Here is a 17,911-nt window from a genome sequence, read left to right as displayed (position 1 = left end):
AGGATTTGCCCTTTCCAGTATATCTGAACTGCTTCTCTTTCATCACAAGTTCTTCTGAAGGTAGGAAATAGCTGTTGGTACCCTGCAAGTACCACTGGCCTGAAATTGCTCAAAAGTTTCTCACAAAATTCACTATAGCAAATAGGTAACATAGGAAATTTCAACTCAAATAGCTCAAGTTTGGCAAAACTATAAACGACTGAAAACCGAGCCACAAAATAATCAGCATTTGGCACTTAAATGTCAAAATCAAAAGCATCATAACCTGCTCTTTCCACACTCCCTACCTGAGGCCAGGTGGAAGTGCATCATTTCTTTATTATAAAGGACTATATTTCTATGTCTTTTTGTGGTGGTTTTTTAGATGGGATGTGATGTATTCCTGCTCAGAAACATCCAGCTGGAAATACAGAAGACATCTCTGACAAGTATTATATTACTAACCTGCCTTAATTTAATACCTTCAACAAGCAACATACTTTTTAAACAGCAATTTAAATTTAAATACACAAATTTGTTCATTTACAGTACCATCACGCAAACTGTTTATTAAATCATGAGGAGAAACCACAGCAATTTCTTGGCACTGTATACTGACCCTGTTCCATTAAAGAAACTCCATTGCATTTTCCTATTCTAAAATTTATAGGCTTAATCCTCATCTCATTTCCACTTGTTTCAGTCGAAAAACCTATGCCAAAGTCCAGGGAATTCTCTAACATAGGATCCAAATAAGGGAAATGGAATCAAGACGCCACATCCACATCTCTCTCCTTGAGGCAGGAGTAGAGAGTCCTCCTATTATGGAAGAATGCTCCTAGCAAATCCATGACTTTGCTGCTGTCCCTGAGATCTACCATACCCACACCTCAATGGGTAAAGACCATTCCCTGGATTACCTACTGTGCAACAATGCAATAAGGGAAAAACAGCCTAAACAGGTCGCATGTATTAAATGAAAAGACTTATGGATGAGAGAAAGAGTTTGCAAAAGTCCATCCAGATGTGGAAAAAATCCTCATGATATATGGCAGACATTTCATTTGTAGACTCTTTAGATTTCTATCAGAAAACTGAACAGCTGGGGAATGCTGGCAGAAACTCCACAGAGAACCACAAGATCAGAAACACACAGACACAGATAACAGGCCAAGGCCCGATTTACACTAGAAACATTTGTAGATGTAATAAAACATTAGCTAGGAAACATATTTCTTTATCATTTTTACACAAGCAAAAAAGCTTTTTCCATATACCTAGATGTAAACATACCAACAAGAAGTCCTCTCACCCAATCCTTCTCTATTATTCACTTTCTGCATCTCAACCCTTGTTATCACCCCTGAGAAGAAGCCACTGTCATAGCAAAACATCTACATGTTCACTGGTAGAGACTGTGCCAGCCTGCTTCATCTAACAGAGTTTTATCCCCATAGGGCACGGTTAAGTAAGGAGTGGCAGCACAGAGATTTATGTGAAGTTCCTGGAGAACGCTACCCCATATTGCCGTCCTATGGAGTCTCTTTTGGTCTCCTCATGCTTTACTTCCTCTGTCCCCCCCTGCACTGAGTGAGCACCTTCCTAAACCCCAGAAGCAAGTATGCACTTGCAGAAGACCAGCAGGTTGGCATTGCAGAGCATTCAGGGCAGTGACAGTAAATATTTTGCATTTATTGTGCTATTTCGTGGAGCACACAGGCACGACCACATAGTCTATCTGCACATGAAAAGAGGTGCAGGTTCCTCTTCTTTGCCCATAAATAACATAAACGTGCATGTAAATCAGCTCCTGGTGATTTACACTTCCATTTTACAGCTCGGCAGTCACACAGCCATCCAGCTCGTGCATGTAAACATGATAATAATACACATACCAGGAGATGTGCAGAGTGACTAGCAGCTATTGCAAGGTGATGGCCCAGTATGTGGGTTTGGGGCTATTTGGAGCATCGAGTTTCAGAAGCAGCTTACAGCAATAGAAGATGATGTTGCTACTGAAGTGGGCAGTGTCCTTCTACCTTTCTTCCCAGGACACCTTCCCATCACTTTCCCTGAGCTGGCTTTCAAGTGCACCTACACAACCCGTGAGGACAGCAAGCCCGTCCACCTGGGAACCGTTCCTGGGAAATTAAGAACAAAGAGGGTTTGTTTCCAGCTGCATGGGCTGCAGGACTGTCACTGCCAGGACAAGATGGCACGGTTCGCAAGCAGGGCAGGGAGGTGGGACAGCCTTTTCAGCAGTTGGGGACCTTTCAGCAATTTGTTCCACACAGGAATCCGTCTCTTGAGATACCTTTTCTTTTCCATTCTGAAACACAAATAGGACTTACGGTTAAATGAAATTACTCCTTATGCACAATTCCTGCTGGGGCATTCAAACCATTTCATTCCAAACAGGATTGCTTGTTTGCTTTATTTTAGTATAAAACAAAAATTATATCACTTTGCAATGATAAGATGAAGATACTTGGGGCTTTTCATCTAAATCAAAGTTAGTTCAAAGTCAGGGTGTTTCCTTAAGTTGGCGTAACGTCAGGGAGCTGTTTTCCATATATTTCTAATTCTGCTATTAAACAGCCAGGGCACCATGTTCCCCACTACTACACTACTAGTACAGAACGCGTTCCTCCCAGTGCTATGGACAGGGTTTGTAATGTTTAAGTAAGAGTTTGTAAATTCTCAGATGAGAGGGATTATCTGTATCAGTTGATAATTATTTAAATAATTTGAATTAAAAAAAAACTCTTGATGGGGATTATTTAAATGCACATTCCTTTCCCAAGCTCCCCACTGAGTTCAAACAGGCTTAAGTTAAAATGAACTACAGGTACCAATACTTGGGAAGAAAAAGAGGCATCTTTCAACTTCCAGAAAATGTGTGGGACAGAAACAGCTTTCCTGACAAATAGAGTGCAAAAATATATTGCTTTAATAATAGGAACTTACCTAATTGTATATTGGCCTGAACTGTACCTCTACAAAGCCTGCGGGGCAAAGTCACACTGGAAATAATAAACGTGTTTAAGGTAACTGTCTACCAAATAAAACCTGTATGTAAACTCACAGGTCATTGGTTTATGGCTTCCACCATCATTTGTGTGAATAAACCTTTTTATTAATCATTTTTCCACTTTAGCTTTAGAATCCACACATCCATATATTTCTATTCTATTCACATGTCTCTCAGAGATGCAGAACAATAGGATCGTCCATTGTCTAAGCTCTGAGCCCTGCTTCAGGACAATTAAGGGAATTTACAATTGTAATGCATTCTTGTACCTTGCCTCAGAGAAATGACCTTCGTTATGTAAATGTCTATAAAACAGCATGCCAGGCACCAAAGCACCAGGACAGAGAGGGCAGAAAAGCTAAGTGAGTGCTTGAAGTAACCAAATCAAATTCCTTTGACTCAAAGTTCTTTCCAACTCAGAAATGAGGAATCCATTCCTCTCAACCTAAAAATATAAGAAGTCTCTCATGCTTTACAAATTAAAAAAGAACAGGAAAAAAAAAAAGAAATCCCCCTGGGCAGCAAAGCTTGCTCTTTGTGGTGGACTAAACTGCATTTCTTAATATAGCCCACAACCAGGCCTTCTTAAACATATTGCTCTTGATCCACAGCCGATTTCCCACTTAGTGATCATGGGACGGATTATTCATAACTCAGATGGAGAGCTTAGCCCATGCTCACAGCAAGCCTTGTAGTGTTCAATCTACCTAATTTTAGACATCTAAAAGTTTGACGCTTAACCAAAATTCATTGTTTAGGACCCATAAATAACCAATAGAGAGAAACAGGCACACCTAACAGGTAATTAATTCTACCTATTTTGCATTCCTATTCTGGGAAGCGATAAATAACCCTCTGGAAATGCATCTTTCTCTTAACTATAGCAGTGGTTAGGACAATTAGCTTAGACGAGACACCAGACCTCCAGATGCTGTGACAAATCTCATCCTTTGCCAAGAAAATCATGGCTGATTTCAGTATCAGTCAGACATAAAATGGGTATCAAGACATTTCCCGTGTTTTTTAAATGTCAATTTGATCGTGGTCCCTCATTTGCTTGCACAATTGCAGTAATTAAGCACACAAATTGCACACTCAAAATCTTCAAGTTGGATTGGCACTCCACATGTCCAGATGCTTCCTATGAACATATCAAGAAGAGCATTCTGCCCATGTTCAGGATGTACAAATGTATCAGATGTTGTGTTTTTACTTTATCATTAGTATTTAGCACTTACTTCGCACTCTGATAACTGGGGACAGTTCAAAACTCTACAGATTTTTGCTTCAAGCTATCTACTAGCTCAAGAACACAGCACTGCATTGGTAGCACTTGTTCGAGCTTAACCAGAAAATCTCAAAGCCTGAAAAATCCAAATGCGCGTTGGAAGATTAGCTATTAATCAAAAGCTAAATGTTTGAGAACAAACTTTAAAGCAGTTTTTAAATTTTGTTTGTGTAGGTGCCTAAGATTTGACTTCTATCAGTGTACTTCCTTTGTGCTAAACGTATCAGCTAGCTTCCTTCTGTGGCAAGTCAGTAAAACATACAGTAAATTGGAGCCTAAAGAGAGATCATGAGCCCCCAAGTCAAGATTTATGACATGAAATCCTCAGTTACTGTAGGTCAGGTTGTATAATAAAAGAGAATGTGTTGATGAGAAGATGGCAATCCAGATGAGAAACCGAGTTCTAGCAGAGGAAGAATCTTAAACCAAACTGTAGATTATAAATCTCAAAAGTCCCTTTAATTTCATTGTTCTCTCAGATCCCTGGACTAGATATCAAACTTCTGCAAGACATTGGATCTGACAGTCCACATTGTGCAGTCAAACAAAAAAAGCCCTGACTAAGTAAAGATTTCACTCTTTTGAAACTTCGAAATGAGAGTTGTGAGCTCCATGCTCTTTCTCTATTATGCAGGCTGCTCATCGCATTATTTTACTATCCGAATATTGCTTTTCTTCAGCATAGCTAATTAGATATGACAGCCTGTTAGGCTGCAAGCTCTGCAACCTCCTAATTTTGAGTTTGAAGGTTTAATAGACTATACAATCTCACTCACTTTGTCTGTCTGTATCACATCTGGCCAGGCAATGTTTCTCTATAAACAAGATGGGTTTTATGTACACAGAACCCATACCACCAAGTAACAGGAGACTGAAGTGCTTGCAGGTAGACACAGAATTTACAGACTTTCTTGAAACATGCATTCCTCCAACAGCGCGGAGGAGCAGAACAGGAGTCAGTAGCATCGAGGGCACACCTCCTTGCTCCTGCAACTATTGCTTACAACTCCCCACCATGCTGTGAGATGAATGGGTTTTGTGCCAGCCCTCTTTAAGTCTACGCTCTTTACGGCTATGACCAGGCAGAGATGAAGTACGTAAGTAACCTGTTGATGCAACCTGAGCCAGTAACAAGCCCAGGTAACTACTAGACACTCTCCTTGTTAAAGAAATATCTCATATTGGTTGATACTAGTCCCTCTTGGAACAGCTGCTCCAAGCCTTTCCTTGTATTCACATTTTCGGTATAGCTCCTTTTATCCGGCCCTACAGGAAGGTTACAGCCTTCTACTGAGGTTTACAGGATGATTACGATTATATATGGGTCTTGTCTATTAATTTTAATCAGATACGTCCACGGCAAATTCGGTTCTTGTCAGTTTCTCTGTTGAATGTTTCTGCCTGAGAGAGTTAAAGCTGTTCATCTTTCATACGAATGCACATGAAGCCATATGCCTGCAACTGAGGATAGAGAATGACAATTAAATGGGTCAATGAACGAAAGTAACCTTCAAACATGAATGCAAATAAATCTGTACTTGCAGCAAGACCTGATGGCTTCAGAAGCAGTATTTACATGTTGAAGCACTTCCAGATCTGGGGCATAGCTTGTACCTTGCCTGCACAGAAAATAGCTACCCTCATTTATCTTCAACCCTTAGGAAACATGAAAGGGAAAAAACCCACATGTATGAATGACGCACAGCTTCATCTTTCTTCTGAATCTAGTGGAAATGTCTTTTCAGAGCAATATCCATAGCCTAATCCTTGTTTGATAATTGCTTTTTGCTGCCTTTTTTTTTTAATTGCCTTTGTTTTTGTTACTTAAGTGCGCAAGAAAGGTCTTTCCTGACAAAAGAAGAGCCAACACAATTTGAAATGAAAGGCTGACACATTCCTTCGAATGACAAACTGAAGTCACGAGCCTGATACATACATTTAGAGATGAAAGCTGTTTACGTATGCCAGTCAGAGAGAAAGCAATTTCTCATAATTGCAGTACCTTCATACCTCAAAGTACAAATAGTATTATTAACAGTCTTACAAACACATAAAACCAGAACCCTTCCCAACATCCCTTCCCTTTCGAAAAAAATCTTCAAGTAGGAGATATTCCAAAATAGCCCAGCAGCTGTTATGAACTGAACTGCCCTATCTGCCTTCATTTCGAAGTGCAAATCCAGCTGGGTCACTGCAACGAGGGAGACAGAAACCCTTCTTCCCTCAGAGAAGACTACTGTGGGTCTCCTGTGTTGATGTTCAGAGTCACCACATTTTTTACTGTTGCTCTCTTCCTTCCTCCTCCCAGCCTCTCCCCACCCACATGTACGCACAGAGCAAGCGGGAAGGGAAAAAAGCAAAAGTAAAACTTTGGCGCTCTCCTCCTACCTACCTGTGTAAGGGCTAGAGAGGAAGGCCCTGGGGATTTCTAGAGTTACAGCAGAAGCAGCTGAAGTTACGTAGCACCTCTTTCCTCCAAGCTGGGCCTCACTGCAATAGGTAGTCTGAAGAGCTTGCTGTGTAAAGAAAAGCTTTCCCTAATACTTCTGCATACATCTTTATCACAAACTCTAGGTTAAACTGGAATGTGACGAAATGTCTCCTGCAAACTGCATAGGAAAAAAACATACCTTTTCCCAGACTACTAGAAACAAGAGTCATTGTTTAAAGACTTCTGCGATGATTTACATGCTCACAAGACAACATTTTGCCCCTAGCCCTTACAGACATCGGGAGCTACATTTCTTGGATTTTGAAAAACGTTTTCAGTCCTGGTCACTGCAATTTAAAACCTGCCACAGTGTTTGAGCTTTAAAAAAAATCACAATTCACAAGTCAGCTTCAATAACTCAAAATACTACACTGACTCCAAACAAAAAGAAGTTTTTCACAGCAGTCTTATTCAACTGCAATAGTGATGACAGTTTGTTGCAGGAACTTTCTCTGAAGAACAGGCAACTGCTAAGCACCTCAGCCATCCAACCTTCTGAACAACTCCTGCACATCCTTCTCCTGCCCCTTCCCACCCTCTCAAACCAATTCTGTCTGCACTGCAAATTGCAAGAAGCACTTCCACCACCTCACATTCCCACTGCTCCCGTCCTATTCTCTCCCACAAGCAGACTGAGGAACGCTTGGAGCCAGGAGGACCCTCTGAAACACACTCAGAGGCAAATATCAGAGGTGTTTTAGAAAGTAAACTTTAAACTCATGCATTGAGTCTTTAATTCTACTATATACACCCAGGAGCAGCAACATGGATGGAAACTTCAGCAATTGGCCTCCAAAACTGGAAGAGCTCAGCGAATGAGAACAGGAGTCATGTTCAGAAGAACCGCTGAGGCTGAAGAAGCTCCTATGGCAGCAGGACATCCTTGCGGCCAGCCATGTGGACAGCTGGAGCGCATTCCAGGGAGACTTTTATTTTCAGAAATAGCCATACTGATTCTGTCCATTTCTCCTCAATACTCTCAAGACTTTCATTAAATAGAAACACAGGATAATATATTTACTTTATTTTAGCACTAATCTAGTAACAGATATAACCTATGATCCTGAATGTAAAAATAAAGGAAAGCCTGAAGTGTGTGCGGAAATAAACCCTGGATTACCTCCAGTTCTCGCATTTTTCTTAGAACAACTGTTTTTATCTCTCTTCTTGAATATTTACACTAACGAAGTTGCCCAAATTAAAATACTTTCATTGTCAGCAAACTAAATATAAAATCCTCTAAACACCACTGAACTAATTATCATCTTCTGTAGCATGTCAGTGCTGAATATGTTACAAACAAAACCCACTGCACAGGGCATTGCTGCATCTGGAATGAAAATGAGTTAGAATGAGCGCCTTTCAGCAGTCTGATTTCTGCTTTTTTTGCAATTCGGAACTGGAGAGGTTGGCAGCCTTGCAGGGACGTACATCCATTGAACTACCATAAACTACTAAATTTCCATCTGTTTTAAAAAGCTCCAGCTGACCTACATTTTATATTATGGATTAGCTGAAGCTTATAGAGTAGCACGAACAAAGCTTGACTCTTGCTGCTAAACATACAAGCTAAGCAATTAAACATTTTATCAATAATATGTCCCATGTAAAGATGAGAGTTCTCAAGAGGAAAACTCACACACAAAATAGAAATAATCATTTGACAGATGCACTTAGATTGCAGTATAAGTATCATCAAATTGATTAACTTTTATTTCACATACTAAAAAAATTCAAATGTACACATTAAAATTATTTGAATTTTTAAAAAAAAAGGCTAATGAACTTTAATTCACAATTTCAGGACATGCTAAAATAAGGCATAAGAATCATTCAGCATTTTGGAAATCCTGTCTTTTCTAAATTATCTACAAAATTATTAGTAAAGCAAGTTGGGAAGCAACAACTCATTTCACAAAAGCATGATTTCCACCTCAAGTTTCCATTTTGCTCTGATTCTGAGGCAGAGAGAAACCTCACCTTTGAGTTTTGGTGGTGGATTTTTTGTTTGGTTGTTTTTTACAAACCAGTAACAAGTCATTCTAGAGGCCAGTGGAACACGTTGAGATGAGGGTGAACCAAGTCTAAGTCCTTGAGTCAGATCAAGAACCCAACTTGGGTCTCTTACATTTTCAAGTGCCCTGGTCATCAGCTCGATTGGGTTTTCTCTCTTCCTAGCTAGAAAGTCCTCAACCTCAAAAATCTCCATGAAAATGTAGTCAGAAAAAATATAGTGAAGAAACAACATGTTGCTACTCTGATGCACTACCATTTTCCAACAAAATGAGGATATTGAAAATTTCCAGAGGGATTTTCAGTATAGGCTTATCAGGAGACCCTCTGTGTTAACAGTCCCTTCACTTACACTTTATCTCCGCATTGGTTCATTTCCCAGTAACACCTGTAACTTCTTTTGACACTTTTTGTCCTTCTTTACAATTAGGTTATTCAACTGTTCAGTGAAAAGGCAAGGGGTAAGCTATGGACAGACTTAAGCTGGATGTTGGCTGATCCAACTGGTCTATTAGGACAGGAAAAATTTGGTAGTGATAGCAGCTGCTTCCTCCACAAATTGGAAGTCCATCAAAAGAAATTAGCTATGTTAATGGCCTGAAGACTAATAAGAGAGACTCACATAAAGAGCGATGGTCTTCTCACATCCTTCTAATTGGATGTCCCTGTTAACCGTATTCCAAAATACATCTGTTTTCCAAAGTCAAGACAACATGTTTCCATTTTTTCCTGACCACCAACTAAACTGACAATGACATTTCAAAAAAATAGCAGTTGGATACATTACCAGAAAATAAAGCTTGACTTGTCTCTTGAGGTTTCTTTATTCTCTTACTGTATGAATTCTATATGACTGGTCTACCTATGCTTAACATACTTCTGTAAATCATTCATGTATGCTACCTATTAGCACACCAGTACACACAAGAAAGAAAAAGGAGATAAGAGTCCAGGCTGTTTACACAGTTTTCTTCGCAAATAGTGTCACTTTACATGAAATAATGAAGAAACACAGAACAATACCTATGCCACCTCAAAACACATGCTTTGATCCTAAAAACCACAGGCACTGTCCGGACTCAGTTCCTGTAAAACCACACAGCACCACTAAAATCAATAGAGCTGCACCCGTTTGTGCTAGTTCAGTAGCTGTCACAAGCTAAGGGATCAAAAGCAGGGATTCATGACAATCTAGACACACAGCAATATTGCAAGATTCAAAGACTGGAAGGTTGAAACCTTCCACATAAGAATACTGGTATTATCAGAACTCAAAATCTCAAGGTGGGATTTATGTAAACATTTGCATGTGAGCTATTCTACTGGGTCTGGCTGGGATGGAGTTAATTTTCTTCAGAGCAGCCCCTATGGTGCTGTGTTTTGCATTTGTGACTCAAACAGTATTGGTAACACACCGTGCTTTGGTTACTGCTGGGCAGTGCTTGCACAAAGTCAAGGCTTTCTTTTTTTAGAGTAGGCTGGGGTGTGCAAGAAGCTGGGAGGGGACACAGATGGGACAGCTGACCGGGGATATCCCATACCATACGACATTGTGCTCAGCAATAAAAGCTGGGGGAAAAGGGGGAGGACGGGGGGATGTTTGAGGTTACAGCGTCTGTCTGCCCAAGTGACCCTTCCATGTGCTGAGGCCCTGCTTTTCAGAAAGTAGCTAAACATCTGCCTGCTGATGGGCAGCAGTGATTAAACTCCTTATTTCGCTTTGCTTGTGCACAGAGCTTTGTTTCACTGCCCTGATCTCGATCCACAAGTTTTCAGCTTTTGCTCCTCTGACTCTCTCCCCTATTCTGGTGGGGGGGGACTGAGGGAGTGGCTGTGTGGGCGCTCAGCTGCTGGCCGGGGCCACCCCACCACAGCTATTCCTCCTAGTAAATGTGGAGAGTCACTTGTTTGGCTCATTTTGGATGAAATGAATAGTAACCTACGCTCCATTGAACATCAGTGAAGTCTTTTGTCTATAAACGGAGCCTAGGTTGTTGTTTAACTTGGACACAGCCTCTTACACAGTAGAAACCTACATGGACTCAGATGAATCTGACTGTCAAGCCTGTCCCTCACTGCTATGAGATGCCCAAGAAAAAATGTGGTCTACTATCTATGAGGTATAACCGCTCATGCAATCCATGTTTTTAAAAATACCTGATATACCTAAGTATAATTTAAAATCTCATTGTGAGATGAGCAGCTTCATTATACAGAGTGATAAAGCAATTACAGTCTGCTGGGCTACAGACAGTCCTTCTACAGGCAGTGCATTCAGTGCCATAGGGGAGATGCACAAGTTCAAAGTTTTCATGCAATTTTTTCCAAATATGTGTGACAGGACAAGGGAAAGTAATGACAACTGTAGCCTGTGTGCAAATGGAAAAATAAGCACATCTCTAATATTGTTAAGTTTTCATTTAGTGCTAGCTAAGCGCTTTTGATCATTATGTGCAAGTGGTGAATGCACCACCTGAGTCTTTTTTGTCTTTGTGCCAACAGGTGAGATTACATTATGCTGACAGGGGCTGCAACAATCTGGGTAATGGCACAAGTACAGAACATTGCTCTGTCATCAGATCACAACATTTTCAAAATATTACTATTTTTTAGAATTTCTCTATGTATGTGTTAAAACTGAGTCACCACTCCACTTCCAATGAAGACCTGAGTGAAACCCAACAAACTGCTTTTAAGCTCTGCTATCTGCCCCCAATAGATGAGTTTCCACTTCTGTATTTGTAATATTTGTAAGAGTTCTTGTGTATTTTACAGTTGATACTACTGTTAGCACAGTAGCCTCCACGTGCCCTGATCAGACTTATGGTCCCATGTTCTTAGTCAACTGAAATCAAATATTAAGATCAAGATCTTGGAGCAGGGACAGAATCTGATCTACTGCATTCTTCTCTCCCACACTCTCCATTTATCTGCTGATGGCAAATTGTCTCAATACAATGAAAGAGTTTGCTACAGTATGTTTTCCTACAGGAACTCAAAGCACTGCTCTAAGATGCTGATATGTCAGTAAAGCGAAGGTCATACCAGGATTAGCTTCACGTAGAGTGGTAAATTCAAAACTTAATCAAACCCACAGTTTGGCTTTGCCCAGAAAAATGCCACCATCTGTTATGTTAGAAGAATGCTTGGGGAAACGGCATAAGATATGCTCTTCCGAACCCAAACCAGAAAGTCATTTTGGAACTGATACAGAACCAAAATCAGAGAATCAGGCCTGAGTCTCAACATATATAAACCCCAAGAATGGGACCTATGAATTGTGTAGCAACAGCCCCAGCTCCAGTATCTCCATATATTTTAACTATCTTGGCCATTTTCTGCAGTAAGGCAGAGCAACTACTGGGTGACAAGAGTCCTTGTTCAGGTAAAGGACCTTTTCCGGCAACTGGGAAGAATTCCCTGCTCCCTCCCATTCCCTCTCCATCCAGCTTATCTGAATCACAGCTCCAATTCCCTGATAAAGGCTACCTGTGCCTGTAATAAAATAGCACGGGTGAGTCGAAACCAGCAGACCCTCTCCTCAGGGTCTGACCCACCGAATTCCAGCAGAGCTGTTCTGTCTCTGCCCCAGCAGCCCAGGGTCGGCAAAGACAAGGGTCACCCGTGGGGATCGTCCAAGAGTCAGTGGTTCAGGGGGGCAGAAGTCTCTTTAAAGGCAATGTGCGTAAGGAGAACATGCAGCTGCCTTTGGGGAGGTTTACATCTGTCACTTTTTCCATCTTGCAAAGCTGCAAAGAAAATGGTGTAGGTGGACGGCTGAAGATTGCTCCTGAGGCTTCCTCCTGAAATGGGTGCCTACGCTCTAATACTGACTAAGCCGCAGGGCTTTGCTTCTGATCTAATTAGATAATGATACTGCGATACAAAAGGAGAGGTTAATCTTGACTGTATCTTCAATCTCCTTTCCTCCTGTACAGTTGTAAACACCCTGGAAGCATTTGGAGCCACTTCTTACTATGTGTTTTAGTGTCAGCACTTGCACAGAATGGCTACAAGTGTGAATAATTAGGGGAGCTGGAGAAGAGGAGACAGGAGAGACCATCTTTTAAAACGCACTGGGCAATTCACACAAATCCTGAGAGGTATTAATGCCAGTGTGGCTAGCAAAAAACAGTAACAACAACGCAGCTCTTGCCATCCCTATCCCACTCCCCTCAACCCTGTGAAGAAGAGACCATGGAGCACTCCTGCTCACACCTCTGAGATATTTCAGGTGTAAGGGGTACACAGCGTGGATCCTCTCGAGGCTGACCACAACCAGACAATATCCTCACTAGCCCTTCCCCTTCCCCACATCAGAGGTGCTCAGGGAAGGCAAATGCAGCCAGAAGGGAACGTGGACACCCACCATGTGCATAGAGCTGTTTCTGGGAAGTGCCCTCCATTTGCAGATCTTGGGTGCTGTTACTTGCCTTCACCGGTGCAGTCAAGGGACATTTCTAGCCCCCAAAAAAATCAGCCAGAACATCTCTACCATATTCCTGCTCTTTGCACCACTCTCTCAGTGGCTCTTGCAAATTGAAGCACGTTCCCATTAGTTTACATAAAATCTTGGTATTTTCCTTCTGCACCCCAAGATACGCACTCCTTCCAGTTTTCTGTCACCAGCAAACCACTACTCAAACAAACAGAAGTAGCACACATTTATCTGGCACATAAGCATACTCTCCTTTACACCCAGCAGGAAAGTGAGTTGCAATAATGCTCAGCTAATGAAGAAAAAAATTCAAACAATGATGTCGGCAGTTATAGACAGGGAAAATTGCCCAAACGTGTATGAATTGGACCCACCATTGACACACGAGAGCTCCAACCTATTCTTTCTTACAACTTCTAAAGAAAACAAGAACAAAGCACAAGCAATCTGATTACGAGAGAAATGACCGAGAGCAGAAAATTACTCAACTTATGTAATGCAATAAGTCCCTATTGAAAAGCATCAGCAAAATGCTGTCTTTTCTTTATACCATTCTTTACACCACTGGCATTCAGGTGGATAAAACACCTTCCATTTTACAGCCATTTTTCTTGCTATTTTAGCTTGTTATGCCATTAATCCAGTAGCAATAGACTTGAACCACTTCTAAGCAACCGATATTCTTTTGCTTTTCATTTAAAAAAAATCAGGTTGTTACTGCTTTTCTATAATTGTATCATCTTGTCACTACAAAGGAGGAGGAATATACACCTCTATAAAAATGTTATCTTCCAAATATTTGTTATAGCAATACACAGCCAGTTTTTGCATATAAATAAATATACCTGAGTGTATGGGCGTATGTGCATATATACACATATATACATGAAAACAGAGATAATATGTATGTATATACATACTCACATACTTATATTTACACATACCTATATAAATAAATTAGACCTATCTATATATACATTATATTGAATGTATTTATCTATATATATAAAGACAATGCACATACAATATAGATTATACATACAATCATAGATTACTAAAAAGAAAATTTAGAAATCTTGGTAAGAAGCAATACATTATTCTTTGCACTCTGAAAGGGGGGCCTCTGATGCTCTGAGACATGCCTATATTGGATGATGTCTGGTGACACATTTCCACCACCACATAAACATGCCTTGCACTCTTTCATTTGTAATGCTGAATATCTGGACAGGAGTTGGAATCCAAGTCAGGACAAGTTTTCTTAGGTTAAAACTGTGGGACATGGGAGGGAGTGGGAAAAAGATGGCCTTTGCTTTACTACCCTGGTAGTCAAAAGTCTAATTTGGCCCAAACAGGATATTGGTTGACATTCAACACTGACGTTTCACATGAACTGCATTAGCTTCTGTATTTTTTAGAACGCAGTTTTAGCAGTAAACCATAATAATGAGTAAAAAAGTGTCTTTTAGATATTAGGCCCTACTCTTTCTTCAGCAAGTTTTATTTGTTTCAGTTAATTTATATCAGGGATTAATTTGGTCCAAAATGTTCTATCATAAGACAACACTCCTGGCAGACTGTCAATACCTGTTCCTCAGGTAAACTCTATCCATTATGCCATCGCGGTGATTTCAAGGTTCATTTGGCCCTGTACTTTTAAAGCGGTATAGTGTAAAAGTCTGAGATGAGTTGTAGGTTGGCTTCAAAGTTAGTTTTATTTATTGCAGGATGTGTGTCACTTTTTGCCCCAACTCACTTTGCTTGGGGAGTTTATTTTTACTACGTGTCCATAAGAATCAAATGCTGAGTGTTAAAATGCCACAGCCATGCCCTGTACGGGAAGGCCTGCTTTATTTTTATTTGTTTGGTTTTATAATGTGTACATGGCGTATTTAGGGTATATGGGATTCAGGAGACTGATGCTAATACTTGTGTTTGGAGGCTAAAGAGTAAATATGTTGAGTGTTATTATGCATATTCTGAAGTTTCATCTTTCTTTTGGTGTCCCCAGGTATCATACTATTACTGGACAAGACACAATCATTCTCTATGAACACCTAGTCTTACACTAATCCCAGGGTTCATGGACTTGTGACTACTTCAGGTAATGTATTTCTCCTTGAGGTTTACATCGTCTTTCTCCTGGACAAGAAATCAAATAGTCAACCGTCTTCAGGAATGTCTCTCAAGCTCCTCTGACTGTTTTTGATATAGCAGCTCACACACACATAGTCATAACTCAGCCTTTAAGACAGCAGAACCTGATTTATTATAATCACAAGTAGCAGCAACTCGATTCCCTGTTTGCAGTTACTCAACTTTCCTGAAACTTTCGTATGTGAGGGTAAAAACGTGCCAGTGTGAGTTCCACTTCAATGATGATTTACATCACAGGGAAACCTTCCATGGGCTTAAACAAGCAACTGGCCAGCCACATTATTTCATTTATTTTTAAATAGAAAGCTTAGAAAAATCAAATCAGCCAAGAAGGTCTAAAAATGGTCTTTGCTCAGTTACATGATAAAAGGCCAGTCACACTGAGCACAGAGACCGAGTCAAGGCTCAGAGGACCAATCCTACTAATCCTGCACTACCCAGTGCAAACACAGCCCCCTGAATCAGCCACTCTGAAGACACTCAAAGGAAACAGACAGGACCACTGCTCCTGGAGGAAAGCCCACCAAGATGCAACAACAGGGAAACTCTCTCCTTGGAATGCCGTGCAAGCAAGATGGGGCGATGGCCTGTTGGGGAATAGGACTTACCATGTCATGCAGGGGGAAGAGAACTTTGGGATGGTGTAAAACCAGCCACAGGGTGGCTATGGAAATTAGGGAGTGAGAAATACTTATCACGGGACATTTAGGGGAATTGCCAAAGGCAGGGAAAAGGATGGATCAAGGACTGAGGAGGAAAAAGCCTGAGAAAACAGATGGAAAAGGGGATTAAAGGGGCCAGACACAGGTGAACAGACAGCTGGTCAGTATACCTGTCTGACCCAGCCCTGCCCCTGATCACCGCAGTCCATCCTGTACTCCTGCTAGCCGCTGTTCCCAACTGTCTACCGTGTGAATGCACTCTCTACTGTGAGCCCGTGTGCATGAATGCTAGCAATTATCACGATGGACTCACCGCTGAGTAGCAGAAGTTTGCGCGTCAGCTGCTGAAGTAAGAGGTTGCAAACCCGAGGGCTTGTAGGTCCAGGTACCAACAACTGGAGGAGTCCGGAGTCTGGGCCAGGGATTGGACTGGCAGAGTGTCCAAAACCCACCGGCGGAGAGACCTGCCTGTCTGCATGTGCAACCCACAAGCAGTCAGCGGAGAGGAACAGCAGCAAGCCATCAGCGGTGGTCAGGTTTGCACAAGTGCCGTCTGTGTTTAGGTGGGTGCTGTAAAGCCACTTCTGTCCTTGTGCTGGTCTGCATGGCTGGCTGAATGTATTGCATGTATGGACATGCGTGCCCTGCCTCGTTACTAACTGGACCTGTGAATACAGAACCGAGGCTGCCATGTACCAATTGGGCTGGGAAAGGACGAATCCCCTCAGGTCCTGAAGCCCCACCAGATTCAGCCACTGCCAACGGCCTTGCTTTACAATCACCACAATTTGAAACTCTTGCAAACTTCTTGTGAAGAACTTGCAGTTCTGATTACAAAACAGATCTGACCCAACCACTTTTCAGAGAGGTCTCTGCATCTGCACACTTAATATTTATTTACTGTCAGTTTGCTCTCTGGGGCAAATTCTCCTTCAAGTAATTCTCCAAGACTCAGGGTCAAAACCAAAACCCAAGAGAGTAACTTTTCATGGCCAGCTGTGCACAGATGCACCCCTTCGCATTCTTCCTTGTCTTTCTGACTGTCACATTTCTCTGGTGGCAGCATATGACCTTCACCTCTCCAAGTGGAGAAGGAAGAGGAACTCGGTCCCAGACAGCCACCCACAGGCTTCAGCTTTATGAGCCTCAAATAGTTATTTTATACAGTCGGGCCTCAATATTCATATTCAATAAGCTGGGTGAAGTTCGTGGCTTTTTGACCCAGAAAAAATAACTGTCCTTCCTCTAATAGCAAATATTTACCTTCAATCCCCTTTTAATTGTGTACTCATTTACCAATTCTAGGTCTGTCATGCTGGTGCTATTAGAATGTTTAATTTTTGAAGCACTTGAGCTAATAACTGGATCATGACTAAAAAAATTATACTAGCCATGCTCTGTCAGTGCAGCCTAATCCACTTGACTGCTTCCACAAGCATAAATCAGATGCAACAGGGCAGAATTTAACTCCATTACTTAACAAGAGTATTAAAACCTTCAGATTTTTTTTTTCTTCAAATTTCATATTAACTAGGTGCATCACTTCAGTTGAAATTCCTTTCTTCTGTTGTCTGACATAAAAGCCTACCCTCTGAAGATCAGCAAGAGACAGAGCAGAGGTCTCATTCTCATTTACCCAGGAACCTGACCACTGCATGTTCCCTCTTCTCCTCTCTCCTGTAGCAGATGTACTGCAATTATAAACAACATTTGTTATTATTCTAAACATGCAAAGCAGGAAGAAATATGATTCTTACACAAAAGATGTAGGCTGTAGATACTAGATGAGAGGCAGATGGTAAATTATCTTGTAAAGCCAAGGTCTCTGCCATTTATTTTTCTTTGGAACAGA

The 17,911-nt window shown here is 41.2% G+C and overlaps 1 protein-coding gene across 5 annotated transcripts in view; it reads right to left on the bottom strand.

Annotated features, from left to right (window-relative positions):
* Window positions 1-17,911, bottom strand: part of ABCG1 (ATP binding cassette subfamily G member 1) — a 53,113-nt gene that overhangs the window by 21,648 nt on the left and 13,554 nt on the right. Inside the window, exons 3-4 of one of the 5 annotated variants that reach the window (XM_075175772.1) lie at window positions 16,961-17,001; window position 16,855 (exon numbers count right to left, since the gene is read on the bottom strand). The exons of the other annotated variants lie outside the window; for them this stretch is intronic. Coding sequence (XP_075031873.1) covers window position 16,855; window positions 16,961-17,001 — 42 coding nt within the window. The remainder of the gene's footprint in view (window positions 1-16,854; window positions 16,856-16,960; window positions 17,002-17,911) is intronic. 5 annotated transcript variants of the gene reach the window in all.

This window comes from Calonectris borealis, chromosome 1, assembly GCF_964195595.1.
Source record: "Calonectris borealis chromosome 1, bCalBor7.hap1.2, whole genome shotgun sequence".
Taxonomy (NCBI): domain Eukaryota; kingdom Metazoa; phylum Chordata; class Aves; order Procellariiformes; family Procellariidae; genus Calonectris; species Calonectris borealis.
This window is presented reverse-complemented; position numbering and strand designations above follow the sequence as displayed.